This window comes from Mesoplodon densirostris, chromosome 11 (genome assembly GCF_025265405.1).
Source record: "Mesoplodon densirostris isolate mMesDen1 chromosome 11, mMesDen1 primary haplotype, whole genome shotgun sequence".
In the NCBI taxonomy this organism is placed as follows: domain Eukaryota; kingdom Metazoa; phylum Chordata; class Mammalia; order Artiodactyla; family Ziphiidae; genus Mesoplodon; species Mesoplodon densirostris.
This window is the reverse complement of record NC_082671.1, coordinates 46130905-46158004: the sequence shown is the minus strand read 5'-3', so window position 1 is coordinate 46158004 and position 27100 is coordinate 46130905. Positions and strand designations below refer to the sequence as shown.

The window sequence follows — 27100 nt, the reverse complement described above, 5'->3', positions numbered from 1 at the left end:
CCCACCTCAGAGAATCCCCAGCATTCTGCCCCCCACCCCCCATCCCTAATTTACGGGGCTCTTTGCCTCCTTGGCATCTCCCCGGCCACTCGCCTGGAAATTGGCGCCAGGGGTGGGGTAGGGATGGTATTTTCTCAGTGGGGGTCCCAGGGAACTGAGTGCTACCCCACCCCCCACCACCCCTGAAGCCAGCTGCCTGCTCCCGCCTCAGCCATTAGTAACCTGGAGACGCGCACCTGCGTGGGGGCCGCCTGCAGCCCCGGCTCCCTCCCTGCACCTCCCTCTCCCGCTCCGAAATGGCGCTGAGCGGGTTATTTATCGGAGCCAGTGCTGCTCCAGAAGGTCAGGACAGTGGTGTAAATAACGTCTCCTCGCCATTTCCCCGTCCTTCCAGAGCCTGCGCCCCTCCCCCTCCTCCACCTTTCTTCGCACAAATGAATGTGGCTGGGCTGGCGCGGAGCCTGGCCCTGCATCTTAATGGGGCGGTGAGCTCACAAGATGGATTTGGCTGGGGGTTTTATGGTTGCCGCGGCGACAGGAGAATGCTTTGGTTTTCTTTACCCCTTCCTCTGCAGGATTTGAAGCAGAGGGGGAGCGTGGGGAGCCCTTCTCTGCACTGCAATCTGAAGGGTCTCTGTCACCTCTACTGCTCGTGAGGTAGGCCTGTAATTCTGAGGGTAGGCAAAGAGAGACTGCATTAGGACCTTAGATAGGAAAGGATGAGGGAAGAAGGGCAACCAGAGGGGGCAGCCTCTCCAGCATCAAGGCATGAAACCTACAGTTGTCCAGTCTTGCCTGCTGTTTGAGAACCTAGCAATTCAGTTCAGCAACTGTGGGGCAACTGGGCCCAGGGTCACCCTCAGCAGATAGAAAAAGAAAAATGCTTGTGTATAGCACCCTGCAGCCCTGCATTGAGAGTTAGGGTACAGGGGGTTGGATGAGGGCTAGGGATTTTTGTCTGCCCCCCTGAGGTGGGGGAAAAGCAGTGTTCAGTAATTAAGATCGCTGTCCTAATCTTCCTACTCATCACCCAGCATTGACCCTGCTGGGGGTCGGGGCGTGTCAGTTTGAGAGGTGAGGGCTGCTGAGCAGTGACGGGTGTGGAGAATGGTGTTCTATCCAGTTCTCAGACTTGGAATTCTCTGAGCTTGTTTCCCCAGCCTGGCCTGGTTTGGACTTTTCCTGCTTTCTCCGTTTCCCACTAGGAAAGGAACTCTAGTTCCCCGGCCTACCCGGTCCTTTGGCCAACAGTTTCCTTTCAGGACTATGAGCAAAGCCATTCCCAGGCCTGACTGAAGCAGAGACTGGGGAGTAGGGTCTGACTGTCTCCCTCCCTTGGTCTCTTTCTGTCTGATTCTGGGCCTCTGTCTCTGTTTGTGAGCCTTTCCCTCTTCCCCAGGGGATCCTGGGAACCCCTCCTCCCCCATCCCCCTCCCTCCCCTTTGGCTGGGAAAGTGACTACAGCCTGAATGGTGCCAGACACCTGCCTGCCAGATGTGGCCATTTCCCATTCTTCTCTCCCTCCTCCCCAAATGTCTATCCTCTCCCCACCCCACTGAGCAGAGGGAGCCCCGACAACAGAGTGATTTAGTGCTGCAGCCCCTCTTCCTCAGTACCCCTCTCCAGTTCCTCTCCCTCCCCCTGGTGCCCATGCCCCCCCTTTTTTCCTGGTACAGCCTCCTCCCACTCCACTACCCACCCCCCCCACCAGGGTGCTGGCTTGTGTAAGCCCCAGCTCCTGGATTGGAGAATGAATGGGTGGGGCAGAGGTGATTGGCCTCTGTTTCACCCATGGGAGTGTACATCAGCAGGGCTGAGGACAGTGGCAGCCAGAGCTGATGTCATTCTCACTGGTGGGGCAGGGAGGGGGAAGGGAGGAGGAGGTGAGTGGAGAGGGAACTGGCTCTCCAGGACTATCTACAGAGGAGAAAGAGGTCTGTGGGACCTTCCCAGGTAGGCAAGAGAGCTCAAATTGTTTGGGTGCCTGGTGGACATCGCATCTGTGTTCCTCTGGCTGGGTCTCCAGATCTTGTCTCTGGATCTGTGTCTCAGTATGACTCAGTAGATGCCCCTCAGCTCCTACCCTTCAGACTGACCCAAAACACACACTTAAAGGGAACCCTTAGTCCTTACCCGTCTCTCTTTAGTGTTTGCCCTTCTGTGTCTTCTATCAATCTCTCTTCCCTCCCATTTCACCCTCCTCAATTTGTCGAACTTGTCTTGCAGTCACCTGGCCTCCCCCACCTCCATCCATCCCACGTCATAACACAGTATGATCCCAGACCTCCCATCAAAGCAGAGACTCTGATTCAGAGTCACTCGTTTCTCCTTGCCATCCCTCTTTGCAATCTGACTGTACCCCCAGGCCAGACAGAGGGCTCTGGGGTGGCAGTGGGCTAGAGGATGGCTGGGCTGAAGAGCAGCAGAGGCTGGACAGGCCAATGGAGAGTCCAAGGAAGTAGGAGAGGTGGGAGGAGTGGGACAGGAAGATGGAAAGAGAAAAAGTGACGGAGACACAAGGAGGGCAGGGGCTGAGGGTTAGCAGAAAGCCAGCATAGCAAACTGGAAGAGTGAGAGAAACCCATACAAAGAGAGCAAGGCTGGGAGCAGAGAGAAAGAATGGAGAGGTGGAGACCGGAAAGTCAAAGCAAGAGAAGGCAGTTGGAGAGGGGCCAGGCAAGGGGCAGGCTGGCCCTCCTGGGCCCCCTCACACTGCTGGGCCAGAAATCTTGCATGAACGCATATGTGTGTGTGTCAGTCTGTCCGTCTATGCACGTGCATGCAGGGCACAGGCGTGGAGGTGTGTCTGGTGGGGATAGAGATGGTCCCCACCATCTTCTCATTCTCCCATTTCTTTCAGCAGCCTCCTTCCTTGAGGCACTCCATGCCAACCCCCCCACCCCAGTAGTCCTGATGCTCCAGGGGCCACCCCCACGGTGTTTCCCGGATCCCACGGAATCCCGGCTCTTTCACTTGGAATGCAGCCTCAAGAGGCCCCATCCCCCACTGCCCACCCCCATGCCTGCTCACCAGCTGCTCCTGTCCGTCTTCTCCTCCCACTCTCCTTGTATCTCCCCCTCCTCCACACTGACCCCTCCCCCAGCCTCTGACCCCCAGCCGCCTGGGGCCTGGGTTGGAGGGAAGACAAAGACAGGATTTATCACCAGGATTGAGAAGCATCCCGGAGACTAGGGCTGAGGGCAATGGCTGACCTCCCTGGATGGCAGGGAGTGCTTGGCCAGATGCTGGGAGGCAGGAAGCCTGGGTTCCAATGGCTCCTGCTCACAACCCTCACCCCCCGCCCCTTCCCACTATAACCTTGCTCTCTCCTTTGTCCCTGAAGACTGAGGAAACAGAGACGATGGCCTCGAGGTGGCTTTAGGCCTCTGAAGGAAAACCTGGGCGGAGGGAAGAGATGAGATTGGTGTCTTAGGGTTGTTCTCTTATGGATACTGGGGAGGATTTGGAAACCAGGTAGAATCAGGTGCCAGTTATTTCCAGGACTAGAAAGGAGTTCAGGTTTAGCCCTGCAACAGGTGAAACGAGATGAACTTCCCCTAATCTAGAAGGACTTCTCCAGAACAGCCCCTGATTGCCAATAAAGAGGGAGATAAAGGTGATTATGGGTCCTGAAAGATGGAAGATACCGTCTCACCTGGAAGCAGAGAAAGAAATGGAATTCCCCAAGGGTTACTAGCTCCAGCCCCTGTGAGAAGGCCTTCCTCGGGCTTCCCTGGTGGCGCAGTGGTTAAGAATCCGCCTGCCAGCGCGGGAGACCCGCATTCGAGCCCTGGTCCAGGAAGATCCCACATGCCGCGGAGCAACTAAGCCCGTGCGCCACAACTACTGAGCCCGCGCTCTAGAGCCCACGAGCCACAACTACGGAGCCCAAGTGCCACAAATACTGAAGCCTGCGCAGCTATAGCCCGTGCTCTACAACAAGAGAAGCCACGACAATAAGAAGCCTGCGCACAGCGACGAAAAGTAGCCCCCGCTCATCACAACTAGAGAAAGCCTGCGCACAGCAACGAAGACCTAACAAAGACATAAATAAATCAATACATTTATTTATTTATTTTATATTTTTAAAAGGGCTTCCCTGGTGGCGCAGTGGTTGAGAGTCTGCCTGCCGATGCAGGGGACACGGGTTCGTGCCCCGGTCCGGGAAGATTCCACATGCCGCTGAGCGGCTGGGCCCGTGAGCCATGGCCGCTGAGCCTGTGCGTCCAGAGCCTGTGCTTCGCAACGGGAGAGGCCGCAACAGTGAGAGGCCCGCGTACCGCAAAAAAAAAACCCAAAAAACAAACAAAAAAAAAACCCACTTCAGATTGTTTAAAAAAAAATAAAGTAGGTCTTCCTCCCTGAGACCTCCAACTGCCTCCTGAGAAGATGAGGAGCAGCTGGACCCTGCCTTTACAGTAAATAGATTATTGGCCCGAAATTGTCTCTACTCAGCAGGCAGGGTGTGTGCTCAAGGAGAGGGAACGGTATGATCCAGGAGTTTCCGAGAAACCAGACCATATATCTTTCAGTGGACAGCTCCTGCAGCTTCCCGAGCCACCCCTGGAGGCCCACTAGCCCCTCCAGAATCTCAGCGTGTCAGGCGCTCCGCAAACCCAACTCTGAAGCTGCACCCCTTCCAGCTCCTGGCACCCAACACCCTGCTTGCCGCCTTCACCCTACTGTCCCAGGAGAAGGCTGCTCAAGTTATCTCCAAGTGAAAAGAGGATGGAGGGAAGAGAAACCGAGGCAACTGGGAGCTTCCCATCTATCAACCTCTCACCACAATCCCACCAACCCATTCCCACCCAGGGGCTGATGAGGGAGACCTTCTCGTGGTTTCTTTTTAAACTCTTCTGCAAGCTGAAACCATTCCCTCAATTCTTGACGGAAAGCCAAAAATTGGAAATTTCAGTGGGAAGCATTCATGGGTTGGGAGGAGAGACTGGGAGAGGACAAAAGAACTGGGGGTGGGGTGGGGATTTGCACAGGGTAAGGAAAAAAACAGGAAAAGGGAGAAGTGAGCATCTCGTTTTTCCTCACTCCCTCTTCCCCCAATTGAAAAGGCAGATTTACAGCACTGGTTTGGGGAGGGGGGTGAGCATGAGGAAGACAGATCTGCAGTTCTGCCCTCTGCGTGTCTGGGTACTTAGCTTTAACTCCCCCATTAGCATCAATCCCCATCTTGCTGCCCATCCGTCTTCTGACATCAGCTCCTTCCCCTCTCTGTAGCCCAGGCTCTCTGACCCTAAGTGGCTCTTAAAGGGCCGGTCTAGACCTTTCTCTACCTCCCTTCTCCCACTCCAGGCAGCACAGTCCGGGCGTGTGTGCTGTGGCCATCCTTGCTAAGGCACAGTGTGCGTGTGGACGGAGGGGGCAGCTCTTCCCCACCTCTCTCTGTTCTCTTTAGGTCCCCCTATATCATGGACCCCCTCTTTGTTCACTACCTCCCCAAGCCAGAGCAAGCCCTCTGGTTGGGCTGGGAGTCACAGACACGGCTCCTGGAGCTGAGGGCTGGAGAAGTCATGTGGACCCACAGGACAGGTCCTCTCTCTCTCCCTCGTTTCCTGGAGGCCCAGGGGTATCGTGAACTACTGGCTGTTTTTAATTCCCAGCCAGCAGTGGGGGTGGACAGGTTGGGGGCTTAGACTCCTAGGAGATGCCCTGAGCCCTGCATTCCCAGCCTCCTTTCCCAGGGACCCAGGCTGTGGTCTGCGGGGCGGTGGAGGATTTCAAATCTTCCTCTCCCAGTGAGCGAGGTGACAAGCCAGAGAAACCTGCCTCTGAATTTCCTGGTTCCCCTCCCTTATTCTTCAGCAACTGAGTTTAGGGGGGCAGAGGGGAAAATGGCTTCTCCCCATTTCTCTCTGTCTTCTGCAGAAATGCTGTAACTGCACTCGAGGAGGGATGATAAGAATGCCAGGATAATTGGATTCCTCCCCCATCTGCCTTCATTCAATCCTTTCTGCTGCAAAGCTCTGCAGTCCCCTGAGGGGCTCTCCAGGATAGTCAAAGGCCCTTTCTGATATCTGAAAGCCATTCCCCACCTCACTCAGTGCTCCTTTCTCTGGCTCAGAATGAGAGGGAACTGGTGGGTGGGGGCCTTGGGAAAGCGACCGTGCTAAAAATAGGAGCCCAGCGCTGCAGCCCCTCCATGGCCCCTTATTTATATCACCTTCCAAGCCTCACTCTCAAAGAAGCATAAATATTCCTAATTCCTGAAGGCCAGCCCTGAACTCATAAATTTAACTAGGGAGGTGGGCAAGCGGGAGGAGTGAGGTGTAGGAAGGGGAGCCTACTGCAGCCTTGAGGAAGTAGAACATCTCCTGGGGGTGGTGTCTGACTTGTCCCCGGGCAGACGCCTATGGGTCTTCGCTGAGAGGAGGAGTTGTGGCTCTCAATCGTTCCTCCAGGGATTAGCCTTTTCTCACGCCCCCAAATAAAAACCAGACTTAGTTCTGTCTTCTCCATTAGTTTCCCATCCTTCTCCCTCTCTCTTTTCTTGCTATTACCTTCTAGTTCTTTCCTGCGCCCCTCTCCCCTCTCTGCTGCGCTTTTCTCTACCTGTTTGCTCCTCCAAGTCTCCCCCTTTCCAGAACCGTTGTCTGAAGAGGAAATTTCCGTCTCTTATTTGGTCTGGATAGTGAGGTTTGAAAAGAAAAGTCTCTCTCCGTGCCCGGAGCTCCCCGCTTCTGCCCATTTGCCCCCCCTCATACACGCCCTTTCTTTTCAGTCTCTCCCATCTTCTCCTCAGAGCCCCCTCCCCCTTTCTCTCCCTCAGTCTTCCTTTTCTCCTCAGCCTTCCTTTTCTCCTCAGCCTTCCTATTCCTCAGTTTCCCCTTCGTTCTTCAGCTCAGGATTCTCTCTCCCTCTCCAATCTCCTCTTCTCTCCCTACTCTACCCCATCCTACCCCTCAGATTCCTCAGCTCCTGTTTACCCCTTCAGACCTCCTCTTCTGCTTCAGTTCCTACCACCACCACGCCCCATTTTCCCCTCCCAACGGATGAAAGAGGAGGAGAGGGCTTGAGGAACAGGTAGAGGGAGTGCGGTTCCTTGAGGGGAGGGAGAGCAAGGGGAGAAGAAGCAGGGGAGAGGAAGACGGAAGCGGTGCAGAGGGGAGGGGCAACCTCATTCCCCAGCGGCGGCCCCCTCTCTCCTCCGCCACCGAGCCATAAATCAGGGCCAAGGCATTTTGGCCAATGACAGAGTGACTCGTAAATCGGCCTGTCAAGCTCAGCCAATGAGAGGCGGCGTTAAATCAAGTCCTGTCAGCGCTTGGCCAATGAAAGGCCCTGGGCTGACCATAAATCTGCCTATAAGAGACAGCGAAAGAGAGAGAGAGTGTGCGGACGAGCGACAGCGGCCGGGGTGGGGGACTGGGGAGGGGCGCGGGGAGAGCGGGCGGGGGGCAGGCGGGAGAGAAGAAGCTCGGGAGAAAAAAGGCGATAACGGAGGTACAAACGATGAAGACAGCCTACAGGAGAGACGGACAGATGGAGAGAGACAAAGAGAAGCCTTGAGAGATAGCGTCAGAAAGTCCGCGATAGAGCCCGAGACTGACAGAGATAAAAAGAAAAGAGAGACAGACACTGACACCCTCAGGAGGGCCCCCGTGACCCACATCCCCAAGACAAATGCATACACTTCCCCGAGACACGCGTGAGCTCCGCACCACGAGGGACACGCGCGCCGTGCACACCCGCAAGAGAGAAAAAGCCTGAGAGATCATCTTCCTCTTCTTTTCCGTCACTCAGCGCCTATCGAGATTAGGGGTGGGGTATGGGTGTGTGGGCTGTGGAGGGTGAGAGAGGAGGGCGTTTCTTTCTCGCTATGATCCGTCTTCTCTGGTCTCAGACTCCAGGGTTTCCTTCCGTGTTCCCTGAGTCATTTTTTCCCAGCGACTGATGATTGGGAAGTCCCTCCTGAGGTCTAACCTCAATCCCTATTGCTGCTCCTTTCTACTTGCCAAAGCTTTTGAATCGCCTTCAAGGAATATGAAAAGTGAAGCCTTTTACAACCCTTCAGAGAACTGTCAACTTTCAGAATCTTAGGTCTGAGCAGGAAGGATTTTTAGGGATCATCTGGTCACTTGATTCTAGTTATAAAAGGCTGCTGTCCTATAGTGGTTAGACATGTGGGCTGGTACTAAAGTCAGACTTTCGGCCCTCAAATCATGATCATATCACTTACTAGCCCTTGGACTTCAGACAAATTGCTTACCCTACTTGTGCTTCATTTTTTTCATTTGTAAGCAAGAGATTATAATAGATACCTTTTGGTAAATTTTGTAAGGATTACACAAAATAATATATTTACAGGATTTAGGACAGCACAAGGCACATGATAAGAGTGCACCCCACCCCCATCTTTGTACAGATGATAAAACCTGAGGTCCAGAATGATCCAGGGTCCTGCTCCAGTTCACAGAACTAATTATCAGAGGGCCTTGATTGGAGCCCTGGTCCCTACACTCCCAGGCTGATGTTCTTTATCGGTTCTGTTGTTCACCCCACCTGTCTGGACCCCTGCCTTAGTCACCTGAATTTGACTCAGTATAGGCTGCTGTGATTTTTGCGGGAGGAGGACACTCCGAAGCACATGTTCCTCATAAGGAGGCAGGATCCCTGGGCCCTGGAAGTGTGTTGAATGTGAGGGTATCAATCTGTCCACCCTGACTATGGTTCTTTCTGCCCTTGTCTTAATCTCTCTGGACTTTGTTCTCTCAAACCATGGACTTGGGGGCAGGGAAGGGACGGCACGCAGCCACAGCAGTGTCACCATCAACATGACTCTCACATTCTATCCCCAGTGCCCACCCTGCTCCCCACAGCCCAACCAGGTAGACAATAAATATCTCATGAAAAATAAGTGTCTAATTCTTCACTTTTCTTCCTAAGCTTTGGGGAAAAGGGAGGGGTGCGGGTTCCTGGGTCTCCACCCCTGCTGGCCAGGAGGGTGGTGATGCCTCTGGACTCCCAGTCTTGCTGACACCTTCTGTCCTCAACAGGGAAGCCAGAAAGGAAACACAGAGAACCAGCGTCACCTGGTGGCCACAGGTGCTTTAAATTCGTGCATGTGCATTCGCGAGCACATGGGTGACAAGATGTCAGTTACACTGGAGGAAGGGAATGATGTGCTCTCCCCTCAGCTTGGCTCCTGAGCCTTCTTTTTAAAAAAAAAAAATTATTTATTTATTATTTATTTTTGGCTGCATTGGGTCTTTGTTGCTGCGCGCAGCTTTCTCTAGTTGCGGTGAGCGAGTGCTATTCTTTCTTTTTTTTTTTTTTTCCGCTGTACGCGGGCCTCTCACTGTCGCGGCCTCTACCGTTGCGGAGCACAGGCTCCGGACGCGCAGGCTCAGCGGCCATGGCTCCTGGGCACAGCCGCTCCGCGGCACATGGGATCTTCCCGGACCGGGGCATGAACCCATGTCCCCTGCATCGCCAGGCAGACTCCCAACCACTGCACCACCAGGGAAGCCCCGAGTGCTATTCTTTGTTGTGGAGCGCGGGCTTCTTATTGCGGTGGCTTCTCTTGTTGTGGAGCACGAGCTCTAGGCGTGCGAGCTTCAGTAGTTGTGGCACACGGGCTCAGTAGTTGTGGCTCGCGGGCTCTAGAGCACAGTCTCAGTAGTTGTGGCACACGGGCTTAGTTGCTCTGCAGCATGTGGGATCTTCCCGGACCAGGGCTCGAACCCGTGTCCCCTGCACTGGAAGGCGGATTCTTAACCACTCCACCACCAGGGAAGCCCCCTGAGCCTTCTTAACTAGAGTCTCTGTTCGGCTTTCGTAATCCAGGATGACATAGAGCAAGTCTGGGGGAAGGGAGGGGCCAGGACCCAGGTGAATTAGCTCCAACAAGCGTGACCTTGCTAAGGCAGCTAGAACACCCTTCTGCCATTGCCTCAGCTAAGCTCAGCTCCATTTCCACAGAGCGAGGAGCTCTTCCCCGTGACCATTCTCTTTGGATAGGGCAAGGGCCAGGAGGCTGGACTCACTGGAGGGGCTATCAAAGCTGGATTTCAAAACATTTTTGAGCTGAAAAACCTGTTTGCAGTGATGGGGGATCCTGGCAGCAGTAGTTAGAGGTGGGGGCCATTTCTGGGAAGTTAAACAAAAGGCAGGCTAATCCTCTTAAACCAACTCACATGTTTTATACCTGGAAACCCCTCAGCTGAAGGCTGTGTCCCAGGCCTCCTGCTTCCTGCCCCTCCCTGCTCTGACCTAGGTCCCCCCAAACCCTCAACTATTAAGTTCCAGCTGCAAACCAACCCTGGCCTATTTCCTTCTTCCCCAAAGATCACACCTGAATGTGAAAAGGACGGATTTTGTTTATTAATAATTAATAATGCACCTTGAGCAGCCTAGGGCTGAAATGTTGAGCGAGGGATGGAGAGGCCTGGTTTGGGGCTTGGGGAGAGGTTGTCTGTGGAAATTCCCAAAGGTCTTTCATCTACTCTCATACCAGCTGGCCACCTTAGTTCTGGAGGAGACATTTCCAGATTCTGGTGACTGGGGACATAGTTCTAGTGGAACCTATGAAAACTCTGGGGCCCTCGTTTTAGGAGGGAGCCATAGGCTTGGCGGAATTGGCGGTTCATGGCTGCATAGAGCACAGGGTTGATACAAGCATTGAGCCAGGTGAGATTGGCAGCAAGCATGTGGACAACCCGGGGAGCCCGGACCTTGGCATCCAGGATGTTGAGCAGCAGGAAAGGGATGTAGCTCAGGGAGAAACAGAGGAACACAGCAAAACACATCCGAGTCACTTTCCCAAACTCTGACGGAGAGTCCTGAGCTCTCTGGTCTCTTTTAGTTGTCCTGGCTTTGGCAGGCTCTCCTGGAGGGCTTTTCTCTGCCATTTGCTTAGCTGCCTTGCTGTTGCTCTGGTCCCCCACTGCTGATGAGTCCCCTTCCAGGGTCTGGGTGGTGGCAGCACTGACTGGCTCAGATGAAATCCCCTCGCTGTGCCCTCCTGATGCCAGCCCACTGTCCATCTCCTGGAAACGGCCAGGCATGGCCTCATCTGTCCCAGCCACGTGGTTGGAGTGGATGCTCGCCTGGCGCAGCTTGTACTGATCCAGCGCCTGTGCTGCTCGCTTCACCTGGCGATGGATGAGGCAATAGAAGACGCCGACACTGCTGAGCCCAACCACAAAGTAGATGCCCATGAGGATGGTGGTATAGGGCCGGCCTCGAATGCGATCAAAGCTGCAGGTGCAGACTACGGGCACCAAGACATAGATTGGCCAGAGGGGAGCAAAGCTGGCCACACCCACTGCCCAGGTGCTCACCAGTGCTAGCACGATGCCCTTGGCACTGAAAATATGGGGAAAGAGCTTCGGGTGGGCAATGAGGAGGTAGCGTCCCAGGGCGATGAGGCAGAGGGTGAGGATGGAGACAGAGTTGGACGCAAAAAGGAGGAGCCCAAAGACCCTGCAGAAGGTGGCACCAGTGCGCCAGTGCAGGTGGAGGTAGGTGTCCACAGAGAAGGGCTGGAGAAGGGTGCAGTAGAGCAGATCGGCCACTGTGAGGTTGGCGATGAGCAGGTTGAAGCGGGTACGGAGCTTGGGCTGGATGGCCAAGGCCAGCAGGGTGAGCACGTTGCCCACAGTGCCTGTCACGGCCACCACCACGCCCCAGCTAACTGCCACATAACGATAGCCCAGCACCGACTCATGGTAGCAGGAGAAGTTGGCATCAGAGGTGTTCCACATGATGGAGGCTGAAAGGGGTGGGGTGGGGGGAAAAGGAAGAGGGAGTCAGAACCTGACCTTGAACTTAGATCTTTCTCTTTTTTAAAAGAAATTTTATTTATTTATTTATTTGGCTGCTCTGGGTCTTAGTTGCAGCACGCAGGAAATTTTGTTGTGGCGTGCGGGATCTTTAGTTGCGGCATGCGAAATCTTAGTCGCAGCATGTGGGATCTAGTTCCCTGACCAGGGATTGAACCCAGGCCCACTGCATTGGGAGCGTGGAGTCTTAGCCACTGGACCACCAGGGAAGTCCCTAGATCTCTTGAATAACTCTGGGCTCCTGAACACCTGAACCACTCCAGGATCTCACCAGCCTCCTGAGCCATTCCCACGCCTCTTCATCCCAAGATCCCCAACCCCTTCCTTTCCCATTTTCAAAGATTTTCCCAAAGTTTTACCTAACTTTAATTTCTGTCCACTCCAAACTCCCAGCCTTTTCAATATCCATCCAGATACTCTCCGTAACCCCAGCACCCTCCGACCTTTCTAACTCTTTCCCTGTCCCTTAAGACCACCCAGGAGTCCCCTCTCCTCTGTATTCAGGAGAATAGTGCCCTCTGTCTGTAGTCCCAGGCCTGTTTTTTCTGTTTTTACCACTTGGGAGATGAGGAGACAGAACGTAAAAGTACACCCACCACCAAAGTACTCACCTGAGTCTCCCAGCCTTCAAATCTCTCTCCGGTGGAAGACGTCCAACTCACTCAAAGAGCGAGCAGTCCTTTGTGGTGGGCAGTCAGGCTTCAGACAGGAGGTACTCTGCTCTCCTGTCTCCTATTAGACTAGACTGAAAGAACAAGAAATTCTCCAGTTACACAACCTCAGCCACTTCCTCCCTTGCCTCCTCCCTTGCCTCTGGTCCTACTCACTTTGCCTTAGCTAGTGAAATCTGGGCTTCTCTGTTGAAATTTCCCTGCCACTTACCCCAAAGCCTTATCTCCTTCCTGAAACCCAAGCTCTGTTTCCTTCCTCTCTTTGCACGACAGGACACCTGTAAGATCATTGCCGAGAATTGTTGGGACAGGGAGGCAGAGCATCAGAGTGTCTGGGCCACTTCTCAAGGGGCCAAAGGACAAGACCAAGTTCTAGGAGCAACTCTAGGCACCCCAGAAGCCTTGGGTTTGTTTGGGGAGAACACTGCCTTCCCTCTCTCCAGAACTTGGAGATGGTTCACATCTGAAAAAGGATTCAGACGAAGAAAGGTGGGAAATGAAGCATCTAGGATTCTGGCTTCCCGCCCCACAGGGCCTCAGGCTCGCAGTCATTGGTTCATTCATCCATTCACTCACCAAAAACATATTGAGTGTCTACTATGCATTGGACTCTGAGCTAGACCCTGGGGATGGTGCATGGCCTTGTTGAGTAGTCTAGGGGAGGAGACAGATATGTAAATATATAAATGCCTAATTGGTCCTCTGAAGCAGAGGTCAGCAAAGTTTGGCCTTTGGGCCAAATCTGGCCCACTATCTATTTTCATATGGGCCATGGGCCAAGAATGTTTTCTTTCATTTTAAAATGGTTACCTATGTAGGTACCTACATAATACCCTCAATTTTACCTCTTGGCCAATACAGCCTGAAATATTTGCTATCTGGCCCTTTAAGAAAAAGTTCGCCGACCCTTCTGTGAAGTACATCAGAGACTTAGAGAAAAGGAGCGAACTGTCAAGGAGGGGATCAGGGAAAGGTTCACAGAGAGACACCTGAACTGGATTGTGAGTGATGAACAGGAGTTTTTTGGGTGGATAAGTAGAAGGACATTCTAGATAAAGGGAACAGGACGCACAGAGTCACGGAGATTTAGGTGGAGGCGAAAAAAGCATGTGAAGGAGGGGGCAAGATGGAAGATCCTGGAGAGGTGAGTGGGGTCAGAATCAAGGAAGGCCTTGTGTGCCATGCTGAGGAGCTGGGGTTATATCCTGGAGGAGATTTACACTTGGAGAGCTGTGAGTAAGGAGTGAAAGCCTGCAGGCCAAAGGGAGAGAGACCAGTAAAGAGGCACCAGTTCAGGGCTTCCCTGGTGGCGCAGTGGTTGGGAGTCTGCCTGCCGATGCAGGCAACGCGGGTTCGTGCCCCGGTCCGGGAAGATCCCACATGCCACGGAGTGGCTAGGCCCGTGAGCCATGGGCACTGAGCCTGAGCGTCCGGAGCCTGTGAGAAGCCACAACAGTGAGAGGCCCGCGTACCGCAAAAAAAAAAAAAAAAAAAGGCACCAGTTCAGACAAGGGGTGGGCAGGGCCTGAGTTAGGGCCAGGGCTGGTTTGGTGGGCGTGTCACCTGCGCGTGTAATCGCACAGGGCCTTGTGCTGAGAAGGGTCCAGTGCTTGAGTTAATGCTCTGCAGTCAGCCTTGAGATCCTTTTGAACATTTTGCTTTTTCATTTTGCACTGGGCCCCAAAAATGATGTAGCCGGTCCTGGTTAGGGCGGCGGTTGTGGGAATAGAGAACAATGATCGGGGATCCATAGGTCCTTAAGAGGTCAAATAGGATTTATTTAATGACTCATTAGATAAAGGGTTAGGAAGAGGGAAGACTAGGAGGACTCCCAGTTTTCCAGGTGGATGGTGGTTCTCTTAATCAATGAGATAGGGAATGTGGGAAGCATAGCAGGCTTAGGGAAGGGGGTAAATAATGAATTCAGTTTTATACCAGATTTGAAGTAGCTGTGGGACACGCTACTATCTCAGCCCCTCTAACCCCGATTTCTTCCAGCCCCCCTCTCTCTCCCCACATGTGATCCAGCCTCAGCTTTTCTCATTCCACTCTCCTATTCAGCCACTCCTGCCCCTCAGACTTCTAGATCTCCAGTCTCTTTTTTTGAGCTAGATCGACCTGAAACAAAACAAAACACACACACAAAAAACCCCCCAAAACACCCTGTTGGGTTCCATTTCCGAGCCAACAGCAAACTCCCACCCCCAACTTCATAACTGACTAACTGAGGAGGTCCCTCTTCCCCGCCTCCTTCCTCTTTAACAGTCGTCAGGCCCTCCCATCTTCCCTCCCCCTTTCTGCAGCAAGACTGGGAAGTGGGTAGAGAGGTGGAAGTGAGCAAAGAAAATGCAACTCAGGATGGGCCCATGTAGAGACTGGGTTCTGGTCTGGCCTTTCTTGTTGACCTTCTGTTGCCCAGCTGGACTAGAGCAAGGCGGGGGCGGGGTGGGTCACAGAATCACTGGCTGCTCTTGTGAGTGTGTGGTTGAGTCGAATTCTGAAGACAGAGAAGAGACCCCTTCCCCCAGCATCATGTGGGAGGCAGTGAGCGATGTGTGCCCTCTTGTCCCATAGACCGTTTAGCAAACCAGATGAGAAGGCACTCAAGCATATCTGTAAATGGCACGGTCCCAGCACTTTAGTCATGGATCCATGAAGTCTCAATGAACTTTTTTTTTTTTTTTTTTTTGCGGTACGCAGGCCTCTCACTGCTGTGGCCTCTCCCATTGTGAAGCACAGGCTCCGGACGCGCAGGCTCAGCGGCCATGGCTCACGGGCCCAGCTGCTTCGCGGCATGTGGGATCCTCCCGGACCGGGGCACGAACCCGTGTCCCCTGCATCGGCAGGCGGACTCTCAACCACTGCGCCACCAGGGAAGCCCTCAACGAACTTCTAAGAGACCCAAACCCGCTCATTTTGCAGATGGGGAAATTGAGGTCTCTCGAGAGGGTAAGGACTAACCCTAAGGTCACTGTTTATATGGGGCCGAGCAGAGCCTACAGCTCAGATTCCCAAGTCCCTGCCCCCACTTATTCCCATGCCTTGAGTGTTGCTGGCGTGCGTTTCCCACCAGAGGTACAAAATCCTGGATTCTTCCTTTGTCTGAGACCGGGTCTAGACCTGTCTGCCTAGAATCTAGAGACACGCACTGGAGCCTAGTGGTCTCCTTTTCCATGTCGTTGGCGCCGCCTGGTGGAGTTGCAGCGAATTCTCATCAGCCGTGGCTGCAATCCGAGACCTGGACTCGAAATGATTCCCCAGGGCCAAGTTGACACTTGAGCTGGGCCGGAGTAGGCGTGAGTGGGATGGGGAGCTCTGCTCACTTTGCGCAAGTCTCGGATCTTGCCTCCTCCCAGCCCCGTTTTCCCGTCCCCCTCCTTCTTCTAGCCCTCTTTCCTGTGTGCCGGCCACCCCTCACCATACACATACACTTCCTGATGGAATTGCTCCCAAATCAGCGGGCAAAGATAGAGAGTCTGAGTCTGGGGGACGGAGGGCAACGAATCCAGATTTTATTGTCAGGGAGGGGGAAAAGGGAAAGACGTGGGTTGGGGGCCGGGGTTGCTACATCGTCAAGCAGAAAGAGTTGATGGGGAGGGGAAGGCCAGTGGGGGCCTGTCCCCCTCCCGGGTCTGTGCTGGAAGGACTGACGATACGGAAACCACAAGGGTGGGGGGAGGTCACGACCCCGCCCAAGTTGTGCAGTGGAGAGGTGTCTGGTGGGAGGGGACAGCCATGAGGTCTAGGAGCTGGGATGGGGTAGGCTACAGACTCTGCAAATCCTGCGGAAAGGGGCGGGGCGGGGGCGAGGCTTCTATTGCTTTTTGCTCACAGTTTTGCGGAAGGCGAGGCGGGGGTGGGCTTGGACTGGACACCCCTTGCCCCCCTTGGTACCCCTTGGGCGATGGGTGCTGGTGAAAAGAATGGAATCCAGACTGGGAAGGAAGAAGGTGAGGGAAGGGTCTATAGGGGCATCTACTTGGTCCCACCCAAGTGCCAGAGATGCCACCAAGTGCTGCCCATGGGCCCGGCTAGACCTGGGCTGGGGCGTGATGCGGGGCGGGCACAGTGAGGTCGCAGGCGGTAAAGCCAAAGTGCTTATGAGGGACCCAGGATCCCGCCTGCTCCCCTCCCCCTGCGGAGGACGGGGGTGTTCACGGAAGCGCTTCAGTTTGGGGGTAGGGGGCCGGAGTCCCAGAGTCTGCTTATTGCCAAGAAAATCCATTTCTGCCCCCTGGACCCCGATCATGGCTTGTGAACCCCGTTTTGTGCTAGGTTTGGGGGGAAGGGGTGGATGTACATGGCTTTTGGGAGGGGGGTGTCTCCAAGGGGGCTCGGGGGTGAGACAGCCCCCCCTTTTCTAGGGGAGAGGGAAGGGCAGGGGGCGGGGTTCCCTGAGATCTGGGGTGTTCCCCCCCTTCTGAAGCCCCCCTCCCCCGCTACCCCTCCCCTTTCCTGGAACCCCGTACCTCGGGGTGGGGGGGAAGGAGAGAGATCATTCAGGGAGTGCCGGGAGGAGGGACGGACTGGGAGCCCGGAGGCCTGGGTCCCGGCTGGAGGTGGGGGGCGTTGAATGGGAGGGGGTTCAGGGTTCAGGTCAGTAGGGGGAGAAGAGGATGGGTCCGTGCGCAGTTCGGATGGGCCCGGGGGCCGGGTGGAGCAGGGGGTGGGTGATCGGCGGTCCCTGGAGAAGAGGTGCGGCGGGGGCCGGGCGCAGAGACAGCGGGGAGCCTGCTGCCGCTGCCATCACCGCAGCCACCGCGAGGGGGCTGGGGAGCAGGCCTCCGGCCAAGGACTTGGGCAGCTCCTTGGAGAAAGTCAGAGTGCCCTGCATGGGGGGAGAGGGGCGGGGAGAGGGAAAAGTCATTCTGTGGCCCCGCCAACTCCACCTCTCCCAGGGCCGGCCGGCATCCCCTCTCCTCCCCGCTCCGGTCCCCGCCCCTTGGACGAATTCTCCATCGCCCAGGCCTCACCGCCAGCTCCCCGGCGCCCCTGGGCTTCTTGTGACGGCTCAGAAGGGGGTTGGGCTTCCCGGCCACGCCATCTCGGTGCCGCCGGCTGGAAATGTGCTGCAGGGACCAGCGGGTGGGGGGCTGTGAACCACGGGGAAAGGAGCAACCGCCAGGGAGCAGGATGATCGCACCTCAGCACCTGGCCCCGCCCCTTCTGTGGCACCAAAGGATGAGCCTGAAGAAGAGTCTCACCCAAGCTCCCTGTCCTCCCTCCTCTCTCAGCAGGTTCACTCTCCAGAATTCTCGGAAAGGGCCTTGGACCCACCTGTTTCAGTTGGACCTCCGAGTTGACCTTGACATTGCAGATCTCACAGTGGAAGGTTCGGTCCTGGGCAGGGGCCTCTGGTTCCCCGGGAGTGGGAGGCCCCAGCCGAGGGTAAGCTTTGATGGGGCCCAGTCCACTTCGGGCCTCCAGAATTGTCTTGTGCTTAGTACCTGGAGCCCCCAGAGGGCAGGAGGTAAGAGGTGGAAAACAATTCTCCAGGCTTACTATGCCTCAAATACCCACATTTTCAATTACTAATATTGGGGGGGGGCATCAAGCGTGGGGGCTTTCCAAGGCCCTTGGGACCCTTCCAGACACAGGTGGGTCAGGGGAGAGTCACAGTTACCAGAAATAGGGCGAGGGCGGGGAGGGAACTGAGGAGGTAAGGGGCTAAGGAATGAGGGAGATGATTAGGGAGCGAGATAGGGTAAGTCTTTGAGGGTCCAGGGATGCTGGAAGCCAGGAGGGTTAGGACATAGTGAGCAGGAGGGGATAAGGACAGGGGAGTGGGCGTGGGGGAGGGGAGCCCATACCTTTGTTATGTGCCTCAAGCTGGGACAGGGAGTTCACTGCCACCTTGCACAGAGCACAGTAGAGCAGCCGCTTGGCCTTCTCCTCCTCTTCCTTGCTTCCCCCAGGCATGGAAGCTGGGGCTGGAGTCCCCCCTTCACCCTTGGTCACACCCTGACCAGTCTCCGGAACACTGGGAGGGGATGGGGAGCCAGGCTGTTTCTCTGGGGATCCTGGGGCTGGACCCAGTCCATTTTCCATGGAAACTGTCACTGGGGGAGAAACATAGGGATCATCCCAGATGGCTTTCGGAGAAGATTCTTTATGTGGAGGAGACCTAGCCCCGTTTCCTGGAGGGCAAGGGCCCAGGAGTCCCCACCCTGTGACAACATGCATGCTCTCACGCCCTGGACCAGAGCCAGATGTGGTCCAGCTGCTGCAGGCTGGGTGTGAGACTCCAGTGCCTGGCTCATTCTCCATAAGCTGGGAATGGCTGAGGGGTCCAGCCCCACCAGCCTCCCCTTCAGCCAGGGTGAAGCTGGCAGCCAGCCTGGTGAGGGGGAGAGGGGTATGGAACAAGGAACCTCCCCTCCAAGGCCTGCCAGCCAGCCTGGGCTTCCAGCCCGGCCAGCCCCTTCTCAAGAGGCCTGCCCAGTCCCCAGGAGGCATGCCAAAGAACTCTAGGAAGGGGCAGAAGCGAGGTGAGGAGAAGTTGGGAGAGACAGGCACAGACATGGCAAAAGGGAAACAGAAACAGCAGAACCAGAGAGGGAAGAAACAGGGATGTGGGCTGCTCTATAATTCATGGCTTGATTAAAGATGCACAGGCCCCAGGCCTCAGCGCTGGGTTCTGGCCTCTGCACAGGGGAAACTCTAGCGCTCCCATTCTTGCTCCAGCAGCTGATCCAGTTTCCGGGTCAGGGGGAGGCCGGGGGTGGGGCTGGGGAGCTGGTGGGAGGGGACCTCCTGAGCCCTGCCAGTGTCCATTTGCTGGTCCATCCTGTGATCTTTCCCTTTTTTTTCTCTTCCTCATTTCTGACATCATTTATCTCCATCCCAATCCAGACAGCACACTCACATCTCTATCCGGACAGAACCTCCTGGCTTTCAAAAGCAGGGCAGGTATCCTTACCTCCTTAGGGAGATACCCTAGGAACTAAGTGAGGTAATAGGTATCAAGCACCTAGAACAGTGCTAGACAGAAAACGTTAGCTACACCGCCACCATCATCATCCCCCTTTGACAGAGACATTACCAAGTTAACCTGAGATGTTCAGGCTGAGAAGCAGCCAGAACACAGTTAGAACTCAGCTCACTCACTCGCCCTATCTGTGCATCCCTGAGGGATGGTGTGTGTTTGTGTGTGTATGTGTGGTGAGAGTGGGGAGTGCTTCCCAAGCTGGTGGTGCAGCTCCTCAGTTTTCATTCTCCTTAGGGTAGGGCAGGAAGGACAGGCAAGGACAAGGAGGACATGGGGATGTCAGGTCTCTCTGGAGTTGCCATGACTGACATCTGATGTGGTAATCCCAGGATGGGGGTGGCTCGGATCTTCCTGTCTTGATATTCCTTCTTTCCAGTTTCTTGGCTGGGAGTAAGGTTGAGGATGGCCACCAGCCACGAGGGAGAAAGAATCTCTGAGTTGCTTTTTGTAAACCCGGAAAGGACCTCACAGATCTTCAAGTCTCACTCCCTCATTTCCGAGGGACAAAAAACTCTGGCCCAGAGAGGGAGAAAGATCTACCCAAGATCACCCAGGGAGTTGCCTGGGTTTCCTGGGCTCAGTCCTCCCCAGGGGGAGCCCCCATGGGCAGGCCCTCAGATATCCGGATTCTCTCCCCTGCCCCTCTCCCCAAGATGAAATGGTCTCTCCCTGGATTTGGTGGTTCCCTTTTTCTTGAGGAAGTTTGCCAGGTAGCCTCACCCTAGCCCCTGTCTGAGTCACTGGGAGGTGGGGAGGACAGGCAGTGGGGGCTCTGCTGAGAGGAGCTGGGGTGGCAGTGGGGGTGACAGGATGGAAATTTTGCGTCACTGGGTTTGGCTGCAGGACTCACCTTGGGTGGGGCTGGGGTGGGAGCTGAGGAAGAGAGAGATGAAAGCAGAGGAGAGTTCTGGGAAGTGGGGACAGAATGGAGGAGACAAGTTCAGTTGAAGGATGCTGTGGGGGGAGTCAGACATACCTGGACGGGGGGCTACACCCTCTCCATTAGGGGGCGTGCCGCCTGGGGGAGCTGGATCTCCTGTTTCCCGGACGCTGGGCTCCCTGCCTCGAGTCTTGGCAGCCTCGATGCCTTTGACTCTTCGGGCATGGCGATTACCCTTGTAGTGTGCCTCAGCCTGGCTCTTTAGGGATGGAGGAAGAAAAGGGGATCTGAGATCATCTTTCATCTGAACATTCTTCCCATGGAGCTCCTTCAGGTCCTGGGGTGGCCTCAGCAGGCTGCACTTAACCTCCCCCTACACCAGGGAGAGGTAAAGCCCCATGTCGAGGACCCTGGTTACTCAGTCGCTGGGAACCTGGGTCCCCACCTAGCCCAGGCTCTACCCCACCACCACACCCAGGGCCTGCCTGCTGACTCAGGCTTCCCACCTTGTCCAGGGTTGAGGGAAGGGGGCCTCAAACCTATAGGAGAACCCTAAATGGGAGGGGCCGAGCAATCTAGCCAATCCGCATCCTCTTCGACCCCGGGCCTTCTGTGCCTGTGTCCCCTGGCCCCAGGATCCAGCCTTTGCTGCTCCTGGGACTCCCACCCTCAAGCTGGGAGTCCCAGGAGCTCTGCAGCCTGGGTTGTACCCTGACTACTCCCCTCTGGGTCTCATTTTTCCTGAAGCCTCTGCGGACACCCTGGAGGACCCTGGCCCCAAGCCCAGCTCTGGAGACAGAGAGAGCAGCAGAGACAGCTGTCAAAACAGAGGCGCTTGGTGGGGGAGGGGAGTGCAAAAAGAGGAGAGGGCTGTTTACTATTGGCCCCTGGCCCCTCCAGTCTCCCACCCTCCAGCAGTGAGCAGAGCCAGGGTTGGGAAAGGGGATGCCTGGGGTCGAGGTCAAGGGGAGGTCTAAATCTGGGTTGGTCCTGGCTCCACCCCACACTGTGGGCACCCCCTGCTAAGAACACACAATCCTGGAACCACAAGGTCACCCAGACAGGCGTAAAGTAGAAATAAAAGGTGTGGATAGGCAGGAAAAGATTGACAGCCCAGGGGTGGGGCAGGTGTGTGCAGAGCCTGGTGGCATGGTGTGTGTGTGTGTGTGTGTGTGTGTGTGTGTGTGTGTGTGTGTGTGTGTGTGTGTGTGTGTGCGCGTGTGTGCGTGTGCGTGTGCTGGGTAGAGAAACAGAAGATGCTTTCTTTTTCCGACTCAGCAGAATGAGGCTCTGCTGTTTTTTTCCAAAAGTCCTCAGAACCTGCACGCCACAAAGCCCCCTCTAGACCCACACGGAAGTCCCAAGAGAGCCTCCGAGGGAGAAAATCTGGGAGGCCAGACACCAGGGTTCTGAGTTTGGGGTGGCTTCTCCCTTGGGAGAGCAGTGGGGGCCAGGCCTTGTGTGTAATTTGGAGGGAGGACAGTGGAGAGAGGAGGAAGCCAGGAGGTTAGAGGGAAATGGGTGAGCCGGGGAGGAGTTTAGCAGAGGCCAAGGAGGGCACAGGCTCTGCAGGGGGCCAATGACATAACTCAGCCCTGCACCCAAGACCAGAGGGCCAGAGGCCACACTCCCACCCAGACACAGATGGCCACCTGTGTTCCAAGAAGTTCCGAGCCAGGGATGCCTCAGTCCCCAAGGGAGGGAGGGGTCAGCCTTAGAGGACTGGGCTATATACTTCATGTCAAAATATACAGCCATCTCTTGTCCTTCCCGAGTGCTTTCCATCAGCCCTGCCTCTCCTGCAGTACCCCCTCATATCCCCTTAATCCCTGCCCCTCACCCAGAGTTCCCAGACCCTGCCCTCCCCTAAGATCCCCTGGTTGTCCCTGCCCCAGCCAGTGGATGGGTGAGCAGCTGGGTTTCTTACCTGAGAATTGAAGCGGATCTGACAGACATTACAGGAAATGATGGGCCGCTTGGTCTTGAGTAAGGGTCCCCCAAAGGTGTGGGAGAGTACAGCCTTCTGCACAGGGTCCATCTGTGGAGGCAGGCTGGGGTGAGCCAGGAACCCCAGCACAAGCTCATGTCCATCACAACCCCACTGGCAGCAGCTGGGTTGAACCAAAGTCCCCAGAGCCTCCTCCCAATCCCCCAGCATGCCAGAGGACTCTGAGCCTCAGCTCCCTGATTCCCTCCCAGCCCAATCTTCATAGCCCTGGAAGGGACCTGAGAGATCCCCTGGCCCAGTGCTCCCATTTGACAGAAAGTAGAAGTGGTTTGCCCAAGGTCAGAGCATGACTTAATAGCAGAGCCGGGACTTGAACCGGGACTCGTCTCCATCCGTTATACCATGAAGATCAAGCTCTGTCACCTTGACCTTTCTCCTGGACTGATCCACCAGAGGCCCACTCAGGAAGTCCCAAAGCATCCCAGATCCTAGGGCCCTCAGCTGAAGCCTTTTTTGGCCTCTGCTCTGGGGCAAGACCATCAACCAAGCCAAGCTTCTGGTCCCGGGAGACAGATGTTCCTAGCTTCCCATCTCTGGGACCCAGGTTGCTCTAACACACTCATTCCCTGGACCTCTTAAAGCAGTAGCTTCTAGAGGGAGTAAAAGAACTCAGAAGAGAGTAGGTGGCTCCAGCGGGAATAAGTAGGAGAATGTAAGAAGCTGGGCTGGCCTGAGGCAGCCCGGGGATCTTCTGAACTCCCTCCCCTTGGTCACAGGGCTTCTGGGGCAGGGCTATGGGGCTGGGAGGGATTAGGAACGGCCTCTGCCCCCACCCTGGGTCAGCAGATGTCTTTGCAGTCTCCTGCCAAGAGTTCACATGAGGCGGGAAGAGGATGGGAGTTTCTCTCTGAGGCTTTCTGCTATGGGGATAAAGCCAGGGGCCTAGAGGCATGAACACTGCTTCTCTGCCCTGTCCTCCTCCCTTCTGGCCCCCAGGCGGCCAGGGAGAGGCGAGCCTGGAATGCAGCTGAGGCTGAGCAGAACTGGGTGATGGCTGGGATCTCTCATAAGCATGGAACAAGATTAGAGCTGAAACCTTATCTTCTAGGTGGAAGGATCAAGTGAAAAAAAAGTTGCTGGAGACGTGGGGGTCCTTAGCTCCTCAGCTGAGGCCCTCCCTGTGCCCAGGTCTTCATGATTCCCCAAGAGACACTGATGAGAGATGGGAACACGGAGCAGGGGGAAGAAGGTGGTCTGGAAAGCCCACACATCCTGTCTCCCCTCTACTCCCCAAAGCTGTCTCACTGGCTGCTTGGGGTTAATGTCAGGAAAGGGGCTTTAGCAACCCTGTGAAAAGCGCCATCCCATCTGGCAGTGGCAGAGGCAGGAGCCAGGTTCAGATAACCAGTCTGACAGACCAGTGTCAATTTCCTGGCCTGCCGTTGGCTGGAAGCAGCCCCTCTCAGTGGCTTACTCTTCACCTCCTGGAAGCCCAGGTCCTTTTCAGGGAAAAGCCAAACAGGGGAAGACTGGGTGTGTCTGTGTGTGTCTAGGCAGTCTATGATCAATCTGTGCAGGGGTGGAGTGTGAAGGCGTGTCACGTGCTGTGTGTACATCATTTCTGTATCAACAGTTCTGTGTCGGGGGCTCTGCCGAAGCCATGAATGGTCAGGTTGTGCAATCTTCAGCTGTGTGTTTATCGGTGTGAATGTATGATGTGTCTGGCAGGAAGACAGACCGAGTTGGAGACAGGCTTTAATCAGAAAGGGGAGACAGATGTTGCACTCAGCTCCCAGCCTCCGGACGACAGTCCTCCCTAACCAGGCACCCCCAACTCTGCCCCAGGGTTCTCCATAGCCCCTGGACGTCCTCACATGCTGGGTGGGGAATGGAATTCAGCCCAAACAGAAACCCAATCTGGGCCAGGAAACCTAAGTCGATGAAAATGGTAGGGAGAGAGGAGTGGGATGGAGAAGGGAAAGCAGAGGTCCCTGGCTCTGTCTGTGCCCCACCCCAGGACCCCAGCCTGCTCCCCAGAGTGGCTGAGGACCCAGTGCCCTGAGGATGACCTGTGAGCTGACTGTCCCAACATCCACCCCCTGCAAATTGGTCCCTGTCCCGCTTAGGTCCTTCCTCCAGGGTGAGAGCCTTTTCCTTTGCACAGCCCTCTCCTCAGGCTTAAGTCCATAAACACCAACTAGGGGTGGGAGGTGGGCAGAGAGGAGGGCAGCAACCCAGTCAGGTGGGTCCTTCCCACCCTCTCCTCCGGGAACTGAGGAGACACCAGGCTGAAGGTGAGGGTTCCTGGGCCCAATCCCTGCGCAGGTGGAATATGAGCCACTGAAGTGCTGCTCCAGGCCAAGGTCAAGAGGCCCTGGTGACCTAGATGAGGGCTCTCTGGGGAGGGGTGAAGGCCAGCATCTCCCAGAGCCCTCTCACTCCAGAGCCCCTTCCCTAGGATTTTGGCCTAGACACTGTCTGGAAAGGTCCACAAAACAGTCTCCTCCCACCTGCCCTCCAATAGCAGACATGAAAGGGAATCGCTCCCCTAAGCTGGGGCAAAATGAATCAGGAAGGGCAAGGGGGAGGGAAGGGGGAAACCAGATCGGGAACACCAGGAGGGGCTATGATTATATTTCCTTCCATTGCCCTTTATCTGATGGCACCGCTGCCCCTGTTTGACCACCGCACCGCCCCCCCGCCGCCCCAAATAAAGGCAAAAAGGGAAGGGGGATGGAATCTCAGGGATGGGAAGACCTGAGGGACAGGAAGGATTGAAACAGGAAAGAGAGGAGCTAGAGGGTGTCTAAAGAGCAGGTGGAAGCTGGTGGGGGAGGGATGCTAGGAAGGGGACTAAGGCTGAGATGGGGTCAGGGCTGCATAAGGGATCTGACCGGCGGCGTGGCAATTTGAGGGTAGGTGTAGGACCTGATGGGAAGTCTGAAAATTTGGGGGACTTCAAGGATCTGAGAAACAGAGGCTGGGGTATCCAGTATGGTGGCAGCAGTCTGGGGGGCGCCAGAAGGGATCCGGAGATTGGTTGGGGCCGCGCCGGTCGTGGGGGATGGGCCGGATAACCCGAGGACCGGGCGAAGGGAGAGGTAGGGAGCCGGGCAGGGGCGGGCGGGGATGGGGTGGGGGGGCGCTGCGGCAGCGGCTGGAGCCAGGGAGAGAGGAGGGGCCGGGTGGCTTACCCTGCGGGACCCCGGGGGACGCGGCTCCATGGCCCGGGGTGGCGGACCCGGGAGGGGAGGCCGAGCCTGGCCGGGCCGGGCAGGCCGGGGACGCGGCGCTCGTTGCCCGGGTGGCTCGGGGCTGTGCGGCCGGGCCGGCCCGGAGAAGGGGAGGCGGCGCCGGCCCGGCCCGGAGCCCGCCCCAGAGGCGGGGCCGAGGACGGGGGCGGGGATAGGGAGCTCGGGAGGCATGAAGGGGCGCTAGGGCGAAAAGAAGAGAGGACGGGGTGTCCATGTCCAGACACTCGTTCCAGAAAGACCTGGTCCTGGCGAAGGGCCCCTCGGCCTGGCGACGGGGCATTGACCAGATGCTCCACTGGGCTTCCTCCAATAGGGACCCTTGCTGGGTCCAGTATCCCTACCAATGGCCGACCCTGTTTCTCTAGCTTGGACCTTTCTCCTTTCTTTCACCCCTTCTACCCTCGCTCTTCTGCTGACAGCTTCTCTTTCGAGTCCGCAGACGACCCTTTCCCGGCTCCCTCTGCACACGACCCCTGTGCCCCTTATACATGTCACTTCCCCAACTAGGGATGCAAGACCGAGCCCAGGAACCCAGGTGTCAGGCACTGCTCTCTTAGTGACTCCTCTGAACGGTGGAGCTGGGGTCGCCCAGGGCAGAAGCGACGTCAAACTGGGGACATCATTCCTAACCTCTTCCCGCCTCCTCCTCTCGCCCGCCACCTGCTGGAGAACCAGGTTCTCGAAGGGCTTATGCTTCGTGCACTTGCTGCCCTCTGGCGGTAGAGTGGGGGCAGCACTGGGGGACGAGGGACAGGAGGGCAGAACAGCCCACTGCCCCAAACACTTCCTTATCCTCTCTGGATAGGTCCTAGGATTCCGGCTCTCTCATCTCTGGATCTCATCCCCTCCGTTCCACCTAGGGCCGAGAGATGAGCGAAGCAGGGGCCTGGATGTAGAGAGAGGCTGTCTTTGGGAGACAGTGAGGGATCTCCAAGGGCAGAGGGACACATAATTCAGGGAGGGGTCTACGGGGTAGGAGTAGGAGACATCTGGAAGTATTAGTGCAGGGAAGGAGAGACTCTTCCGTGAATAATAATACCATCACCACCACCTAATGTTGACTGAGCCCTTGGAATGTGCCAGCGTCTGGACAGAGCTCTTTGCATGGATTATCTAATTTAATCTTTACAACCACTATTATAATAGGAAGTACTATTATTACCTTCATTTTATAGATGAGGGAACTGAGGTTTAGAGAGGCTAAATAATTTGCCCAAGGTCATAAGCTAGTAAGTGGCTGAACTGGGATTTGAATTTAAACCCGGGCATTCTGACTCCAAAGCCCTGTACTTAACTGCTGCACAGTACTGCCAAGGCATGTCTGCAGCTTTTCTGCAGTCCTCATTCCCCTGCAGAATTTGGCACTATTGATGCAGCCTGCCACACTCTCTCCCTTGGCTTCTCCAGCTCTATAGGAACCTGGTTCTGTCCCCACCCCCTCCTGTGGCTCCTTCATTTCCTTTGCAGGGGCCTCCTCCTGTTCCCACTGCCTAATTCTGCTTATTCCCCAAGGCTTGGGCCTTGGAAGCTACCTTTCTCTCTCTGATCCTCTATTAAATAAAAA

At 55.8% G+C, this 27100-nt stretch overlaps 2 protein-coding genes across 2 annotated transcripts; both read right to left on the bottom strand.

The window, feature by feature from the left end:
- Nucleotides 1-10526: 10526 nt before the first annotated feature.
- GPR84 (G protein-coupled receptor 84) lies at nt 10527-11717 on the bottom strand. The gene has a single exon (XM_060113852.1). It carries the CDS (start codon nt 11715-11717, stop codon nt 10527-10529), a length of 1191 nt encoding a protein of 396 aa, XP_059969835.1.
- A 4237-nt stretch (nt 11718-15954) lies between these two features.
- On the bottom strand, nt 15955-25610 carry ZNF385A (zinc finger protein 385A). Its single transcript, XM_060112495.1, has 7 exons — nt 25477-25610; nt 22262-22372; nt 20431-20593; nt 18277-18525; nt 17744-17913; nt 17440-17535; nt 15955-17294 (listed from the first exon to the last, which is right to left on the bottom strand). Exons 1-7 carry the CDS (start codon nt 25504-25506, stop codon nt 17064-17066), a joined length of 1050 nt encoding a protein of 349 aa, XP_059968478.1. The 5' UTR covers nt 25507-25610; the 3' UTR covers nt 15955-17063.
- Between the last annotated feature and the right edge of the window lie 1490 nt (nt 25611-27100).